The following is a 20019-nucleotide window of genomic DNA, read 5'->3' as shown; positions in this document are numbered from 1 at the left end:
TGGCTTTTAAAACTAAAATTTTTAAAAAGTATATTTGTAAATGTAAAACTCATCAGAACTGTAGAAAGCACAATAAACTCAGTTGAAATTCTTAATGTGGCCCTTTTAATATATATGCTTGATGTGTTTGTAAATTTTTAACACTTTATGTTTGTTAGTTTTTATGTTTTAAGTATTAAAATTAAGTGTATATCATCTATCCTTATTTGTTTACATTAGAAATGGACAGTATTGTGTTTTCTGGAGACTCTGGGAAGCCTCTGTGATCAATGAAAATTGCCTGAACAGATACCAAGTGAATAGAAAATATTCATTTTGTACACAACGAAAGGCAAAGACTGACAATATGATCATATCCTATACCCATTCACAGAAAAATACTCAAGTAAGAAACTCTTGCTTTCTTAGTGATCATTAAAATAGCTTAAATTTTGTCAATTCTGAAATTAAAGTGCAACACACTGGAGACAGGGAAGTGGGAGGAGAGTCTAGCCCAATCCACAGTCCGTCTTGCCTGGCATCAGCACAAGAAGCTACCCTCCAATGCCATTCTAGCAATCTAGAGCTTGTTTCCAAGGAGAATACTGCTACCAGATACTGGGGAAATAATGAAAAAAGTGAATGCATAGTGAAAGTCTGCCTGTTACTCAAAACCAGCCAGTTTTCCATGAGGCTCTCCCCTCCGTGACAGGCTGCCCAATGTAAATTATAAAAAAAAAACCAAAACCAAAACAAACAAAAAACAAACAACAACAACAAAACTACCAAACAGGAATCAACTGGGAATCACAAAGAGGGGAGTCTTTAAATCCAGTCCCCACTGCACATGCTGAAAACCTCACCGTTCTTCCTCTCATTCAGAGGGGGCAGGTGCTGGCTGGGCTGCAAGGACAGCTCCTGGAATTCGTGGGCAACAGCTTCACTTTGAGGACTTGGGGCAAGATGGGCTAACGGCCCCAGCTCATCCTCGGCGTCTAGTGCCCCTGGGGGATCCATTGTGCTCCAGCCACTGGCGACGGGCGTCCGAGACCTCTCTTAAAGGTGGCCTGCCGAAGAGACTGTCAAGTAGAAACATGTAAATAGATGGTACATTTACTTTTCTCCAATTTACACAAAAATACTAAAATGGAAATCCTGGGTTCTAGTCCAGCTTCACTGCTGTGTAGCAACCGCCAATTCATTTACCGTCTCTGGATCTTGGGTTCTTTGTCCAACACACAGGAATAATAGACTTCCCATCTAAAACAGCACTTATCAGGTAATACAAGTTGAAAGGCATTTTATATAATTTTTTGTACTGTGGATTAAAGCAAGTTATAGTTATTATAGTTATTGGTGTCATTAAAGATTTTAATGCATCCTAAAATAAGATGAAAGTCAACTAATGATCATGGGGAAAAAAGGCAGTCTAGCTTGAAAATCTATCTGAACTCCTACAAATCAGGGGCTCCTGGGTGGCTCAGTCGGTTAAGCGTCTGCCTTCGGCTCATGTCATGGTCTCTGGGTCCTGGGATCAAGCCTCATGTCAGGCTCCCTGCTCAGTGGGGAGTCCGCTTCTCCCTCTCCCTCGCCCCCTCCATACTCTCTCTTTGTTTAGTAAATAGTTAAACTCCTATGAATCAAACAATTTTACATGAAGTCAACATTCACAGCACCCAGCAATGTTTCAGATAAGGACTCCTCCCTCAGCATGGGAAGAGAACTCTTGGCTACAGCACAACGGACATACAGTTCATGCCACAGAAAAAAACCTTTAAGCCACCGAGATTTGGGGTTATTTACTATTACAGCATAACCTGGCCCATTCTGACTAAAACAGAAGTCGGCAACAGAAATACCAAAGACACAATGAAATCCTCCATACATGACACTGGCTTAGGGGCTGAGCAGTGGTCAGCAAGAAAGCTTATTGAAAGCTGAAAGCTGAAAGGATGGTGGTCCATACTATGCAGGGGTGAAACATTTCACAAAACTGTTGCCTGCTTAGTTGCATTCCCTATCACACATTCCCTGTCACAGCGTACTGGCTGACCCACTCACCTAATGACAGACATCTGAGTTGTTTCCAGTTTCTATTACAAATAAAAATGCTATGAACATTCTTGTCCAAGTATTTATATGGATATCTGCTTTCACTTCTCTTGCGTGAATACCTAAGAGTAAAATGAGTGGATCGTCTGGCAAGTGAGTAAATTTTAAAGAAACTAACAAAGTATTTTCCAAAGTGGTTATGCCATTCTGCACTCTTACTAGCAGTGAATGAGAATTCCAGTTGTTTCATATCCTCACCAACACTTCCGGTCAATCTTTTTCATTTTAATTATTTCAATGGGTGTGAAATGGTAACTCAATGTGGTTTTATTTATTTATGTATTACTTAATTTATTGACTTATACTTGAGATATACCAGTTTCAGATGAACAAAACAGTAATTTGATATTTTTATATATTACAAAATGATCACCACAATAGGTCTAGTAACCATCTGTCACCATACAAAATCATTACAAAATTGACTATAGCCCCTATGCTGCATATTACATCTCTGAGACTTATTTATTTTATTTTTTTTAAAGATTTTATTTATTTATTTGACAGAGAGAGACACAGCGAGAGAAGGAACACAAGCAGGGGGAGTGGGAGAGGGAAAAGCAGGCTTCCTGGCGAGCAGGTAGCCCAATGTGGGGCTCGATCCCAGGACCCCGGGATCATGACCTGAGCCAAAGGCAGACGCTTAACGACTGAGCCACCCAGGCGCCCCATCTGAGACTTATTTAAACTGAAAGTCTTCACCTCTTAATTCCCTTCACCTATTTTGCCAGCCCCCCTACCCTCCACAACCACCAGTTTGTTTTCTATATCTATGAGGTCTGTTTCTGTTTCGTTTTTTCATTTTGTTTTTTAGATTCCACATACAAGTGAAATCATACAGTGTTTGCCTTTCTCTGACTTACTTCACTTAGCGTGATATCCTTGAGGTCCTACCATGTTGTCACAGAAGGCAAGATTTCATTCTTTTTTTGTGGCTGAGTAATATTACACACACACACACACACACACACACCCTTCTTTATCCATTTATTATCTATTGATGGACATTTGGGTTACTTCTATGTCTTGGCTACTGTAATACTGCAATAAGCATAAAGGTAGTACATACGTCTTTTTGAATTAGTATCAGTTTTTTCATTTTCTTCAGATAAATACCCAGAAGCGGAATTCCTGGATCATATGGTAATTCTATTTCTAATTTTCTGAGGAACCTCCATACTGTTTTCCATAGTGGCTGCCCTAATTTACATTCCCCACCAACAGTATACAAGGGATCCCCTTTCTCCACATCCTCACATCCAACACTTGTTATTTCTTGTCTTTTTGATGATAGCCATTCTGACTAGTATGAGGTGATATCTCATTGTGCTTCTGATTTGCATTTCCCTGATTAGTGATGTTCAGCATCTTTTCATGTGCTTCTTGGTCATCTGTGTGGTGTCTTTGGAACTGTCTATTCAGGTCCTCTGTCCATTTTTTAATGAGATTATTCTGCTGTTGTTGTTATTGAGTTGTATGAGTCCTTTATATATTTTGGATATCAACCCCTTATCAGATATATGGCTTACAATGATCTTCTCCCATTCAGCAGGCTGCCTTTTCATTTTGTTGACGGTCTCCTTCACTCTGCAAAAGTTTTTCAGTTTGATGTGGTCCCATTTATTTTTGTTTTTAATGCCCTTGCCTAAGGAGACATATCCAAAAAAATATCGCTAAGACTGAGGTCAAAGAGTTTACTACCTCTGTTTTCTTCTAGGAGTTTTGTGGTTTCAGGTCTTACATTTATGCCTTTAATCCATTTTGTGTTTATTTTTGTGTATAAGAAAGCAGTCCAGTTTCATTCTTTTGCACACAGCTGTCCAATTTTCCCAATACCATTTATTGAAAAGACTGTCTTCTCCCCACTGTATGTTCTTGTCTCCTTTGTAATTGACCATACAGGTGTGGGTTTATTTCTGGTCTCTCTATTCTGTTCCACTAATGTCTGTTTTTGTGCCAGTACCATGGTTGATTACTATTGCTTTTCAGTACAGTTTGAAATTCCAGCGTATGATACCTCCAGCTTTGTTCTCTTTCCCAAGATTGCTTTGGCTATTTTGGGTCTTTTGTGGTTCTGTACAAATTTTAGGATTGCTTGTTTCACTTCTGTGAAAAATGCCATTGGACTTTTGATATGGATTGCAGTGAATTGATTGATTTGTAGACCGCTTTGGGTAGTATGGACATTTTCACAATTTTAGTTCTTCCCCAACCCCAAAGCACAGCATATCTTTCCATTTATTTATGTTATCTTCAATTTCTTTCATCAGTGTTTTACAGTTTTCAGAGTATAGGTCTTTCACTTTCTTGGTCAAATTTATTCTAGGCTATTTTATTGTTTTTTGATGCAACTGTAAGTGGGATTATCTTCTTAATTTCTCTGATAGTTCATTATTAGGGTGTAGAAATGCAACAAATTTCTGTATATTACTTTTGTATCCTGCAATTTTCCTGCATTCATTAGTTCTGATAGGTTTTTGGTGGAGTCTTTAAGGTTTTCTACATAGCATATCACCAGCAAATAGAAACAGTTTTACTTCTTCCTTACCAATTTGGATGCTTTTATTTCTTTTTCTTGTCTGATAGCTGTGGCTAGGACTTCAAACACTATGTTGAACAAAAGTGGCAAGAGTGGACATTCTTGTCTTGCTTCTGATCTTAGAGAAAAAATTTTCATCTTTTCACCCACTGAGTATGACGTTATTAGCTGTGTGTTTGTCATAAGTGGGCTTTATTATGTTGAGGTACCATCTCTCTATATCCACTTTGTTGAGAGTTTTTATCACAAATGGATATTGGATTTTGTCAAATGCTTTTTCTGCACCTATTGAGATGATTATATAATTTTAGCCTTTATTTTATTAATGTGCTTCACCATGTTGATTGCTTTGCAGATGTTAAACCATCTTTGTATCCCTGGAATGAACTCCACTTGGTCATGGTGTATGACCCCTTTTAATGTTTTGATCAAAGAATTCAGTTTGCTAATATTTTGCTGAGGATTTTTGCATCTGTGTTCATCAGGGATGTTGGCCTGTAATTTTCTGGGTTTCTGTGGTATCTCGGTCTGGTTTTGGTATCAGGGTAAAGCTGGCCTTATAAAATAAGTTTGGAAGTGTTTCTTCCTCTTTATTTTTTGGGAATAATTTCTGGGATAATTTAAATGTTTGGTAGAATTCACCTGTGAAGTCATCTGCAACTTGGACTTTTGTTGGTAGTTTTTTTTTTTTTTTAGATTTTTTTTGTTACGTTAATCACCATATATTACATAATTTGTTTTGGTGTACTGTTCCATGATTCATTGTTTGTTCATAACACCCAGTGCTCCATGCAGAATGTGCCCTCCTCAATACCCATCACCAGGCTAACCCATCCCCCCACCCCCCTCCCCTCCAGAAACCTCAGTTTGTTTTTCAGAGTCCATCATCTCTCCTGGTTCGTCTCCCCCTCTGATTCAAATTTCATTGTCAGTAAGTGGTCTATTCAGATTTTCTCTATCTTCATGATTCAATTTTGGAAGACTGCATGTTTCCAGGAATTTATCCATTTCTTCTAGGTATTTGTTGGCATATAATTGTTCACAGTATTTACGTATTACTATTTCTGTGGTATCTGCTGTAATTTCTTCTTTTTCATTTCTGATTTTACTTATTTGGGCCATCCTCTTTTTTTCTTGATGAGTTTGGCTAAAGGTTTGTTGATTTTATCTTTTCAAAGAACCAGCTCTTAGTTTCATTAATCTATGCTACTTTGTGTGTGTGTGTGCACGTGTATTTCATCCCCCCGCCGCTCTGATCTGTATTATTTCCTTCCTTCTACTAACTTTGAGCTTTGTTTGTTCTTCTTTTTCTAGTTTCTTTAAATGTAAAGTAGATTGTTTGATATTTTTGTTTCTTGAGGTAGGCCTGTATCACTATAAAATTCCCTCTTAGAACTGGTTTTGCTGTGTCACAAAGATTTTGGAATGCTGTGGATCCAGTTTCATTTGTCTCTAGGTATTTTTTTGATTTCCTCTTTGATTTCTTTTATTTAACAATAGCATGTTGTTTAGTCTCCATGTGTTTGTGGGTTTTTTTTTCCAGTTTTCTTCATGTAATTGACTTCATGTAACTGACTTCTAGTTTCATGCTGTTGTGGTTGGAAAAGATGCTTGATATGATTTCAATCTTCTTAAATTTATTGAGACTTGTTTTGTAGCCTAACATGTGATCTACCCTGGAGAATCCTCCATGTGCACTTGAAAAGAATGTGTATTTTGGTTTTGGATAGAATGTTCTGTATGTATCTATTAAGTCCATCTGGTCTAATGTGTCATTTTAGGTCACTGTTTCCTTATTGATTTTCTGTCTAGATGATCTATCCATTGATATAAGTGGGGTACTAAAGTCCCCTACTACTGATTAAGGAGTGTACTTGTGATGAGCACCAGGTGATGTATGGAATTGTTGAATCACTGCACTGTACACCTGAAACTAATATAACACTGTATGTTAACTGGAATTAAAAAGTTAAAAAGAAAAAAAAGTCCTCTACTATTATTGTATTACTATTTCTTTTATTTCTGTTAATATCTGCTTTATATATTTAGGTTCTCCTATGTTGGGTACATACATTTTTACAAATGTTATATCCTCTTGTTGAATTTACTCCTTTATCATTATGTAATGCCCTTCTTTGTCTCCTGTTACAGTCTTTGTTTTAAATTCTATTTTGTCTGATATAAGTATAACTACCCCAGCTTTCTTTTCATTTCCATTTGCACTGTATGTATCTTTTTCCATCCCTTCACTTTCAGTCTGTGTGTGTCATTACATTTGAAGTGAGTCTCCTGTAGGCAGTATATAGAAAATTCTTGTTTTTTTCTATCCATTCAGCCATGCTGTCTTTTGATTGATGCATTTAGACCATTTACATTTAAAGCAATCATGGGGCACCTGGGTGGCTCAGTCGGTTAAGTGTCTGACTCTTGATTTCCCTCAGGTCATGATCTCAGGGTCCTGCGGTCCAGCCCCGTGTCGGGTTCTGCACTCAGGGGGGAGTCGGCTTGAGATTCTCTCTCTCCCTCTCCCTCGGCCCCTCCCCCTGCTCATGTACACTCATTCTCTGCCTCTCTAAAAATAAATAAATTTTTTAAAAAATTATTACATACAATTATTAATAAGTATGTACTTTATTGCCATTTTGTTCATTGTTTTCTGGCTGTTTTTGTAGTTCCTCTCTGTTCCTTTGTTCTTCTCTCTTCCCTGTGGTTTATTTTCTTTAGCATTATGCTTAGATTCCTTTCTCTTTTTCTTTTGTATATTTAAGTTTCTTCTTTGTGGTTACCATGAGGTTCACACACAACATCTTATGTGTATACAGTCTCTTTTGGGTTGATGGTAACTTAATACTTTTTAATTCTTTATTTAAATTCAATTTAGTTAACATATACTGTATTATTAGTTTCAGGAGTAGAATTTAGTGCACATAACACGCAGTGCTCATTACATCAAATGCCCTCCTTAAAGCCCATCACCCAATTACCCCTTTCCCCCTCCTCCTCCCCTCCAGCAACCCTAGTTTGTTTCCTAAAGTTCAGCATCTCTTATACTTTGCCTCCCTCTCTATTTTCATCTTATTTTTTCTTCCCTTTCCCTATGGTCATCGGTCTTGTTTCTTAAATTCCACATATGAGGGCGCCTGGATGGTTCAGTCATTAAGCGTCTGCCTTCAGCTCAGGTCATGATCCTGGGGTCCTGGGATCAAGCCCCGCATCAGGCTCCCTGCTCAGCAGGAAGCCTGCTTCTCCCTCTCCCTCTGCTGCTCTGCCCGCTTGTACACTCACTCTCTCTGTCAAAATAAATAAAATCTTAAAAAAAAAAATTCCACATATGAGTGAAATCATATGGTATTTGTCTCTCTTATTTCGCTTAGCATAATACCCTCTAGTTCCAACCACGTCATTGCAAATGGCAAATTTCATTCTTTTTGATGGCTGAATGATATTCTATTACACACACACACACACACACACACACACACACACACACATTTTCTTTATCCATTCATCTGTTGATGGACATCGGGTCTCTTTCCATAGTTTGGTTATTATGGGCATTGCTGCTATAAACATTGGGGTACATGTGCCCCTTCAGATCACTATGTTTGTATCTTCTGGATAAACACCTAGTGGTGCAATTGCTGGGTCATAGGGTAGCTCTATTTTTAACTTTTTGAGGAAACTCCCTACTGTTTTCCAGAGTAGCTGCCAACCAACAATGTAAGAGGGTTCCCCTTTCTCTGCATCTTAGCCAGTATCAGTTGTTTCCTGACTTGTTAATTTTGACAGTAACTTAATTTTTAATGCATTCCAAATCTTTATATTTTTACTCCCCACTCCATGTTTTACATATTTGATATCACATTTTGTATCTTTTTATTTCACCTATCTTTAACTAATTATTGTACTTTTAATTAAACTACTGTTGTCTTTTAACTTTCACACTGGCTTTGTAAGTGGCTGGTTTACTACTTTTATTATTTATTTACCTTTTCTAGTGGAATTTTTACTTTCATATATTTTCTTTTCAAAAAGATTTGTGCACTTTAGACAGGGGGGGAAAATCTTAAACAGGTTCTGCACTGAGTGTGGAGCCTGATACAGGGCTTGATCCCATGACCCTGAGATCACTATCTGAGCTGAAACCAAGAGTCGAACACTTAACTGACTGTGCCACCCAGGTGCCCCACTTTCATATATTTTCTTATTAATTAATGCCTTTCCTTCAGAATTTAGAGAAGTCCCTTTAACATTTCTTATAAGATTAGTTTAGTAGTGATGAATCCCTTTAGGTTCTGCTTTTCTGGAATACTCTTAATCTCTCCTTCAATTATGAATGATAACCTTGCTGGGTAGAGAATTCTTGGTTGGCAGTTTTTTTTTTTTTTTTCTTTCCAGCATTTCAAATATGTCATATCACTCCCTTATGGCCTGTAAAGTTTCTGGTGAAAAACCTGCTGATAGCCTTATGGGGTTCCGCTTGTATGTAACATGTTGCTCTTCTCTTGCTGCTTTTAAGATTCTATCCTTGGGCGCCTGGGTGGCTCAGTCGTTAAGCATCTGCCTTCAGCTCAGGTCATGATCCCAGGGTCCTGGGATTGAGTCCCACATCGGGCTCCCTGCTCAGCGGGGAGCCTGCTTGTCTCTCTCTCCCTCTGCCCCTGTTCGTGTTCCCTCTCTTGCTGTCTCTCTCTGTGTCAAATAAATAAATAAAATCTTTAAAAAAAAAAAAAGATACTATCCTTAACTTTTCTTTTTAGAGATTTATTTATTTATTTGAGAGAGGGAGAGGGCAGGGGAAGAGGGAGAGAGAATCCTTAAGCAGACACCTTGCTGAGTGTGGAGCCCAACCGGAGGAGGGGGGTGGTGCTCAATCCCAGTACCCAGAGATCATGACCTGAGCAGAAATCAAGAGTTGGATGCTTGACTAAGTCACCAAGGTGCCCCACTTCAAATAATTTTTTTAGTCTCTTCTCTCTCTTTTCCTTCTAGGACCCTTATAATGTGAACGTTAGTATGCATGAGGTTGTCCCAGAGATCACTTAAGGTATCCTCACTTTTTACAATTCTTTTCTTCATTATGCTGCTCTGTCTGGGTGTTTTCCATTTCTTTGTCTTCCAGCTCACACAGTCATACTTCTGTTTCCTCCACTCTACTACTGTTGAACCACTCTAGAGAATCGTTTCATTTCTGTTATAACTTCCGTTTGGTAGTTTCTTATGTTTTCTATCTCTCTGTTGAAGTTCTCTCTTGTGTCCATTCACTCTTCTGAGATCAGTGAGCATCTTTTTGACCATTACTCTGAACTTTTTATCAGGTGGGTTGCTTATCTCTGTTTTATTAAGGTCTCTTGCTAGGGATTTACCTTGTTCTTTGGTTTGGAACATATTCCTCTGGCTTCTCATTTTGCCTGTCTCTCTGTCTGTATGTATTAGGCAAAACAAATACCTCCCTGAGTCTTGAAAGTGTGGTCTTGTGCAGGAGCTCTGCCATGTAGCCCAGAAGCACAATCTCCACTGGCTACCAGAACCAGGCACTCGGTGTGTGTCCCTTGTATGGGTTGTGAGTGCCTGCCATTGTTTTAGGGATGTGGTTGCTGTGTGTGAAGGGTGGAGCTCTGGGCACCCATCCGGGCTGGTTGCAGTTCAGCCACTGCACAGGGAGGGAGGGGTTTGAGCTGCTTGCCTTTCCTAGTTGCGGCTTTGGTCTTTGTGTGGGGTGGGTAGGGGCTCAGGGCATTCACCCAATCCTGCTGCTGCTGGGATGCTGAGCAGGGTGGGTGGGGCATGGGGCACTTGCCTAGCCCAGTTATGACATGGGGTAGGGAAGAGCACACCCTCTGGTGCTAGCAGGCTAGAGAGAGGGCACCAAAAATAGCACCAGTCAGCTCAGTCACCAGCAAATTAGGATGAGATTGCAAAAATGGCATCCACCAGTATTTCTGTCCCCAAATAAAGTCCCTGCAGGTTCCTGCCTCTCCAGCAGCTGCTTTAAAATTAATAAGTGGGTCTCACTCACTCATAGTCTAGGTGCTTTTCAATCTGTTGCTTTTGTGCTGGATCTCAGAATGAATATGTTTGCATACGAGCCCTTTAAGAGCAGGATCTCCATTCTCTGTAGTTCTAGGATTCTCCTGGTTTTAACTCCCATTGATTTTCAAAACCAGACATTTTGGGGGGCTTGTCTTTCTGGCGCTGGCCCCCAGGGTTGGGGTGCCTGGTATGAGGCACAATCCCTTCTCTCTTTGAAGGAGCGTTCTGTATTTGGGGGATCTCTCCTACTAGGGGGTAACCCTGTCTGGCTGCTCCTCCCACCCTTGATGCATCTTGTGTCTTTTGTTGTGGAGGCTACTGTTTATCTAGTTCTCAGGTCCTTTTCAGAGGAAAATTATTCCATATGTAGCTGTAAACCTGTTGTGTCTCTGGGAAGAGGGGAGTTTAGGGTTAGGGTCTTCCTATGCTACCACCTTGAGCCCCTTTTCACTCTGACTTTAATTTGTATTTCCCTAATGAAGTTGAGAATCTTTTAATGTGCTTATTTGCCATCTGTGTATCATCTTTGGTTAAGTATCTGATCAAATCTTTTGTTCCTTTTTAAAATTACGTGGTTTATTTTCTTATTATTGTTCTGAGAGTCCTTTTATATTCTGGACAAAAGTCCCTTATCAGATATATGATTTGCAAATATTTTCTCCCAGCAAATGGCTTATTTTTTTCTTCTCTTTATAGTGTTTTATAAAAAGTATATGTTTTTAATTCGATGAAGTCCAACCTATCAAGTTTTTTCTTTTCTGAATCATGTTTTTAGTGTTGTAGCTAAGAAGCCTATGATTAACCTAAGGTCACATATGTTAGCTACTATGTTTTCTTCTAGATGTTTCATAGTTTTATGTTTTACATTTAAGTCTATGATCTGTTCTGAATTAATTTTTGTATATGCTGTGAGATATGAATTAAAGTTTTTTGTTTTTGGCAAAAGATACATGACCGTTCCAGTACCACTTGCTGAAAAGGTTATCTTTTCTCCACTAAATTGCCTTTGCACCTTTATTGCAAATCAGCTGACTACGTATATGTGGATATATTCTTGACTCTATATTTAGTTCCCAGAAAAGAATGAGCCACAAAAGAGAAGGTCCTAAATTCTGTATATGAACTCTGCCCAAGTCTCTGGCTGAACCCTAACTGATGCACATGCAATGCAAACTCCCAACAGCCCAGCTAAGGGAAAAAACAAAACCAACCAAACAAACAAAAAAAAAAACAGAACTGAGATTTCAGTTGCTGCTCACCACAGGAAAGGGAGTGTGCAAAAGTGAGTTCAGCAAAGTTAATTGCTAAAATAAAACAATACTGTTAAGAGGGAACCTCACAGAATCTAGAGTCTACAGATGTCCATCCAGAATTCCATATCCGACAAAAATATCTTTTAAGAATGAAGGCAAAATTGTCACCAGCAGACACACACTACAAGAAATGCTAAAAGAATTTCTTCAGGCTGAAGGGAAGTGATGCCAGATAGAAACTTGGATCGGAGGAATGAAAAGCATTAGAAATGGTAAACATGTAGATAAAAGCCAAAGACTTGTTTTTCCTCCGGCTTTCTGAACTATTACTATTCAAAGTAATATTTACAACATGATGTTATGGGGCCTAGAAAGTATGTATTTGTACTATATATGACAATAGCATAAAGGATGGGAAAGGGTAACTATCACAACACTGTTACCTTTCTATACATTATGAGAGGTGTACAATTTTAACTTGAAGTACACTGAGAAGTTAATATAATTCCCAGAGCAACCATTAAAAAAATACAAATTGTTTTAGCTCAAAGCCAATACGGAAACTAAAAAGGAACTCTAAAAATACTCAACTAACCTAAAAAGAAGTAACAGAGAAATAAAGAGATGGAACAAACAAGAACAAAGAGTAAAATAGTAGAAAAAAATCTTACTTTATCAACAGTTACGTTAAATGTACGACTAAACATTATGATTAAAAGACAGAGACTGACAATGGATTTTAAAAGTCTAAAAATGTATGCCTATAACTGTCCTACTTTAAATATGAAGGCATAAATAGGATGGAGGTAAACGGATAGAAAAAGGTCAGGCAAACAAGAAGCCTGAGAAGGCTGAAATGACTACATTAATGTCAAAAAGAGAAAAAAAAAAGAAAAGAAAACTCAAAAAAGATAGGTTAGGTAGGTACATTTACATGTAAAATGACCTGTTTCACTTCAGAATATTAAAACATGGCCCCTAGATTTTTTTCTAAACTATGAATTTCATTTCAAATTATTTATTCATATAAAATAAAATCTGTCCACAGTAACCTAATTCTAAGATACCGGTACCACATTGCCCTTATAATGGTAAGATATACAAACTCTGAACATTAGCGTTAATGATTTGGAAGATCTTTTAGGCATGAGACTTTAAGATATTTTCATGCAGTATTATTTTTTCTTCATCTTGAAGAATTTTTTTCAACCTATTATTCCTTGACATTATGATCACCTTAAACTCCCACACATTCCTTCAAATTAAGAAAATTATACGCTAAGAAAATCTTTACAAAATGTAGCAAAAGGAAGAGAATAAGTGTTCAAAATTTTTTAACTTAATATTCATGAACATTTTTGATTGAGTATATACTCTATTCCCACATTCTACTACCAAATTTGTAAGCTGTCACCCAATATCCACTTAACTGCTTGATAATTTTCTTTTGAAACTGGAATCTGACATCAGACAGAAAAAAAACACTGTCCATCCAACAGCCTCTAATTGAGATGTTAAAGAAATGGCATTAGAATGGATTCTTTCCTTGGGTCATAATTTACTTACGAAAGTAAAGCAATCATTTAGCTTTAACTAGAGAAAAATGTGATAAAATACTAACTTGTCTATAACTGACAGAATGAATGAATATGGAGTTAATACCATACACATCCATATAGCAAAATGAAACTAATCCAACAATTATCCAGCACTAGGTCAAAGCACAACACAACACTAATAAGATCAACCTGGAATATAGCTTCTGTTCTCAGAAAACAAACCACTTCATTGTCATATACTACATCAGAGACAGAAAACAAAACAAAAACACCAAAAAATGAGAGACTACTTGTTCATCTATTGATTTATTCATATCTTTTTTTCTGAATGGAGTCAAGACAGCACCAATAATAACCCTGTATTTTAAAAGATGCTGGGCTCCTGGGCAAAGGTAGTCTCAAAATCAATGCTAAAATCTGTTTTGAACTAAGTGAAGTGTAAAGTCAAATCTCTTTCCACTGTACCTTACTGTTCCTAATGACTATTTCACATGAAATATTAGTAAATGAAGGATATATATAATCAATGCTATATAAGGGAAACTAAATAATAAAGGAGTCCAAAGAGTATCAGTATCAAAATTACTAAGTTTAATATGAATATATTAATATAAACCAGTCAAATGCAGATAGATAGAATATCCAAATATACTCAACAAAAAATGACTGAGCAAAAGTAAAACTGTTGTCTCCGCCCTTTAAAGCTCCCCTGAATTACAAACATGGAAAACACCTGGCTAAGAGCCAGTATAAATAAATTTCTAAATTCAGACAAAATAAAACTTGAATCAGGAAGTTCAAAGACAAAGTTAATCACATACACAAAGTAATTCCCTATATCAGAAGCATATTTACTATTAAGTCCCATGATCGAACAAGTTGAAAATTTCAAATCAAATGCACTTTTGAGAAACACAATTTAGTGCGGGATTGGGGAAATTAATGATATCAGTGCTGTGTTATTTTATATTACCTATTCTTCCTTCAAAGCTCCTGGTGGCAATTTGTTAAACAGCTAATGTTAGAGTTCAAAATTTATTTACTAATTTAAGAACTCTCACCAACCTGTATATATGACAATACTTTCTTAACAATATATTGCTATTGGGCGCCTGGGTGGCTCAGTTGGTTAAGCAACTGCCTTCAGCTCAGGCCATGATCCTGGAGTCCTGGGATCGAGTACCGCATGGGGCTCCCTGCTCGGTGGGGAGTCTGCTTCTCCCTCTGACTCTCTTCCCTCTCGTGCTCTCTGTCTCTCATTCTCTCTCTCTCAAATAAAATCTTTAAAAATAATAATATATTGCTATTTCTGTGTTGTCTTCTAAATGAAATTTCTAAAGGATATCAAGAATTCAGAGTCAAACGTGTTTACATTTTTATATAAATAACATTCACCTCCCAGTTTCTAATTGGGAGAAAAACAGCAGAAGGAAATACTTTACCCAATCTGTCCATATTCAGTTTAACAATTAGGAAGGAACCAGAAGATGAGAGTTCTAAAACTAATGTTTCTATATAAACATTACTTCACTACATAGTACTTTAACTCTTACCAGGAAAAGTGGTTTTGTTTCTGTATTTTTTTTTTCCTAACTTAATTCTGGTTTGATTACTTGAATGCTCTTATATTTAAAACGACTGCATAAGTTCTAGACGAACAGAGTACTTTAGTTGAAAGTTACCTTAGAAATGACGTCTAGTGTAAGCACTTCTCAACGTTCCTCACAATATGATAATTCCCTTGAGGGACTTAAAAAAAAGAAAATGCTGGGTGGGTGGGGGGAAAAAGGGAGGATCTCCAGAGATTTTGACATAAATGGTCTTCAACGGAGGTATTCTAATCTGCAGCCAGTGCTGAGAATCACTGATCTAGTGGAATCCTTTATTTTAAAGAGAGAATAAATCATCTGCCCAGTGAGTGGGAAGAGGCGTCAGGAGGGATTTAGTACGGCAGGTGTGAAAACTGAGACCATAAGTAGGTAGAACAAGAACCTGGAGAATTAAATGTCTAAGTGCATTTGGGTAAGTGAGCCAAGTCTTCAAGAAGGAATAGGAGTTTGCAGACACACACATTTTTCTCACCAATAAAAGCCCTCCAGCACGAACAGTGCGAGCTTGACGGAGTCGGTGCAGAACGCGCATGCCAGGGAGTGGCAGAAGATAAGGCTGGTGTGCTAAGTTAGGGCACAGCTGTGAAGGGATGTGCTCTGTAAGGGGCAGTGATAGGATCCGACTTGTATTTTAGAAAAAGAATTCTGGCGGAGGTTGGTTACTGATAAAATCTCATGCTGAAATGCAGAGGGATGAGGTTACGACAGTGAAAATGCAGACTAGGGAATGAGTTCAAATAATATTTAAGCAGCAAAATGTCAAGGCTCTACGACTGGCTCATTTGAAAGGAAAAAGAGAATGACGAGGTGAGGGTGGCTGAGATTTCCAGATGTGGGCGGACAGAAAAGATGGTGGTATCTTTACAACGAGGCAGGGATGAGTAGTGGTGAAGAGTGTTCACTCTGAGAGGGGACAGGCCCCTAGGATGGAACCTCGGGACAGGGGGCAAGGGGGAGCTAGAGAGATAGATACTGGAATTCAGGCAAAGCACTTAAATTCTCGGGGATCCAGTTTCCTCACTTAAAAATGGACAAAGAGAAGAAAATGGAAGACTATTTCCATTTCTGCTCATCTTGGCATTAAGTTTATTCTAGGCTTTCCTTAATTTTATCCTAATGACCTTTCTGTTGGCAGGCAGTGCTCTTTTACAGAGGAGAAAACCAAAGCTTGGAAAGATGAAGCAAATGTGAGAGACTAGGGTCAAAGCCAGGATTCCACCTCTGAAGGCCATATTCCTTCCCCAGCAACGTGACATTTATGTGCCAAAATGCGAGTAAGTTAGAGCAAATAATTGGGAGAGACCCACTACCTTGAGGGAGAGGGAGTGCTGAGGAAGAGGGAGATGGAGCGGTGTGAACAATTCTTTAGCAGGCACATTGAAGGCTCAGAGCATTAGGCACTGTGCTGGGCACTGGGGTTCCAATGACAACTCAGTCATAACCCCTGCAGCTCCTGGAGGTAAAGACCTTATCAATCGGGCAGTTATCACACCACATTAGTGCTTGGCAGGAGCAAGCAGAGCATGCCTGCTTTGTAGCAAATGAAGGAAACACTCTTCCTCCTACTGTCCCATTTTAGCGAACTCCAGACCAGAAGAAAAGGAAATCTACATCTAGAGGGGAGGGGGGGTCGGGGGATGGGTTAGCCTGGGCAAGTTCTGCGTGGAGCACTGGGTGTTAACGCACAATGAATCATGGAACACTACATCAAAAACTAATGATGTAATGTATGGTGATTAACATAACAATAAAAAATTTGAAGGAAAAAAAAGAGGGCTGGAGGAAAATAATGGAAACAAACCGAAATGTAAAAAAAAAAAAAAAGAAGAAAAAAAGAAAAGGAAATCTACAGACGTAGATGCACTGCGGAGAAACACGACATGTTTTTGACATCAGCTTACAATTCTTTCAAATAAACAACTTCTAAGCATGGTTTTTATTGGTAGCAGTTGGATTTTTATGTGTAGTCATTAAGTACACAGCAAAGAGGTACTATAAATATACAAAATACTGACAATACACTGTATAGAAAAAGTTATATAACTGCTTTTCCATGCCGGAGGTGGCTCTTACAGCTCTAAATATGCCAATGTGAAGATTTATTTTTTAACCTGTTTACCGTAGATTTGTTCCAACTGAACATAACACAGAGCAAACTATATCCTAAACAGCCTCCAAAATGATGCATTCTTAAGTACTGTAACTAATACTTAAGTAAACAGTGTTTCTGAAATGTTCATTGCAATCCATTTATAAATCAAAATTTGAATTAGCAGAAGTTTAAAACACATGTGGCTTTTAAATTATATAAAAAGACATAAAGAGCTAGAAAATATTATTCTCTGAGTAAAATGGCCAAAATGTGTCTTTTTTTTTTTTTTTTAGCCTGAACAACTTCATTTTCCAAGTTTATTCAAAATGAATGATTCTCAGAGAATAAGAACTGATTGGAAGATTAATTTTAAACTGAGATGATTTCCATATTTAGCAAATACTAGGTTAAAAACAAATTCTAATTTTGTTGAATCATAAATTAGCACTTGATTTACATGCTACAAAGTAAATACTTGTAAACAGATTAAACAAATGTTTTATTTAACAGATAAAAAAGATACTGTACTCCTACTTCCAGGTTCTATAAGGCAGAGAGGGAAGGAGGAAGGGAAAAGGAAGGAAGAGGGAAATTTCTTGTTTTCTAGCTCTTCACTCTTTGTGATTCTAGGAATCAGTAGAATTTAAATTTAAACAAGGTATTTTACTAAATTCAGAAGTATCACAAACACACACAAAACGCTGAAGTTTAATTTACTTGTCTAAGATCTCATGACTAGTTAAGTAGCAAATGGGACAAGGTAGCTAGTTAATCAGGTAGGTAGTTGGTAAACTCAAAAGACTCAGTTAAAAGAGGAGCTGTTGCCTATAAATACAGACGACAAACTGATGGTTGCCAGAGGGGAGGAGGGTGTGGGGCCGGGGTGGGCAAAGCGGGTGGAGGGGAGTGGGAGGCACAGGCTTCCAGTTCTAGAATCATTAGATCATAGGGCTGAAAGGCACAGCATCGGGAATACAGTAGATGCTAGTAACAGCATTGTATGGTGACAGGACAGCTATACTTGCTGTGAGCACAGAGTTGCTGCAGAGTACAGAACTGCTGAATCACCACGTTGTACACCTGAAACTAACGTAACAATGCCTATGAACTATACTCAAAAATTCTTTTTAAACAAAGGGAGCTGTTAACCATGACACACATAAATCTTGATACATTTTCTTTTAAAACAGAGCCCATAAATGTCCTTTGGTTTTGCAAGTCTTCCACTACAAGGTCAAGGCCTTCTCCTTGCACATGTATCAGCTGTCTGGCATAAATCACTACTGTCTGTGATTCTGAGTTTCCATTTCTTTATAAAGTGGAACAAAAATTTAAAGGATTTTAAGTATAGAATACATCTACATTTTTATAACTTTTAACCCAATTTTTTCAGTTTCTCACACACACCTGATTCAATAGTATTAAGTAACATGACTTTGTGTTTCCAAACATTTAACTTTTTTTGCACTCATATTTCATCAGTTTACATAACATTTAGTTAAACTATATAATTATGATTACTACTGCTGTTGGCATAAACGGATTTGGGAATAAACACAGCTGACTTCTGGTTAGCATACAATTTCACTAGCGAGAAGAGAAATGCATACCAGAATTCAGTGTCACCGCCTGTCCCAAGACAAAAGGGACTGGAGAAGGTTGGTAAACCAGCAAACTGGACAAGTGGAGGACGGATAAAAGAAGTTCCACCACAAAGCATTTTAAAAGATTTATGTTGATGCCAAAGGCATCTCAAATTAGAAACTTGAGTCTTTTTGTTTTCTCGTGTTTGTTAATACAAATTACAACTTAGATATTATTTCATTATCATCTAACTTTATGCAAAATTGTTAATACTGTACTTTGAGACAAATGTTCAGGGTACATGCCAGATGAAAGTTCATATTCAGAGTTCTGTAACAGCACCCTAGCAGCTATACACAATAAGTAAGTTTCTAATGCCATTATTAAAATTGACATCTATTCTCATCGTATTATAGTCCTTCAAAATACTTGCGAATTCCTCTCTGCATTAAACACACCTTGGCACATATCATAAAAGAGCAATTTCCATCATCTGTGAAACTTTTATTAGTTTTACAACAGTTGTGGATAAGGAGTTTTTTTGTTAAATGAGATATAATTCACATGCCAGGAAATTCACCATTTTAAAGAGTATAATTCAGTGATTTTTAGTATATTCACAAGGCATGCAACCATCACTAATTCCAGAATATTTTCACCACATTTAAATCCCATGTGCATTAGCAATCACTTGTCTCCTCTCTCTGCAGCTCCTGGCAACCACTCATCTTTCTGTCTCTATGGATTTGCCTAGTCTAGATATTTCACATAAATAGAATATGAGGCCTTTGTGTGTAGCTCCTCTCACTTAATGTAATGTTTTCAAGATTCATCCATACTGTACCAGGTGTCAGTATTCCATTCCTCTTTAGAGATAAATAATATTCCATTATATGGATTTACCCACATTTTGTTTATCCATTCATCAGTGATGGACTTTGGGTTGTTTCCACTTTTTGGCTGTGATGAGTAATGTTGCTATGAACCTCATGTTCAAGTTTTGTGTGAACCTGTTTTCAATTCTCCTGGGTATATACAAAGGAGTGGAATTACCATATAGTAACTGTATGCTTAACTATTTGAAGAACTATATACAATCGTCCACTGGGATGCATGGCATGCATCATTTTACATCCCGCCTCAGCAAAATATAAGGGTTCCAATTTTTTCCAAATCCTTTTATTTGGGGGGGGGGAGGTTAATCATAGCTATTCTAGTGGATATGACGTGGTATTTCATTGTTGTTTTGATTTGCATT

At 37.7% G+C, this 20019-nt stretch overlaps 1 protein-coding gene across 8 annotated transcripts in view; it reads right to left on the bottom strand.

Annotated features, from left to right (window-relative positions):
- Nucleotides 1-20019, bottom strand: part of MRTFB (myocardin related transcription factor B) — a 277869-nt gene that overhangs the window by 126155 nt on the left and 131695 nt on the right. For all 8 annotated transcript variants that reach the window (XM_027613661.2, XM_027613660.2, XM_027613659.2 and 5 more), the window contains one exon: nt 843-1058. In XM_027613661.2, the coding sequence (XP_027469462.1) occupies nt 843-996 (154 nt within the window). In that variant the 5' untranslated portion in view covers nt 997-1058. The remainder of the gene's footprint in view (nt 1-842; nt 1059-20019) is intronic.

The sequence above is a fragment of the Zalophus californianus genome, chromosome 10, assembly GCF_009762305.2.
Source record: "Zalophus californianus isolate mZalCal1 chromosome 10, mZalCal1.pri.v2, whole genome shotgun sequence".
Lineage (NCBI taxonomy): Eukaryota > Metazoa > Chordata > Mammalia > Carnivora > Otariidae > Zalophus > Zalophus californianus.
Note: the sequence above shows the minus strand (reverse complement) of the source record. Positions and strands in the feature narration are given on the sequence as shown.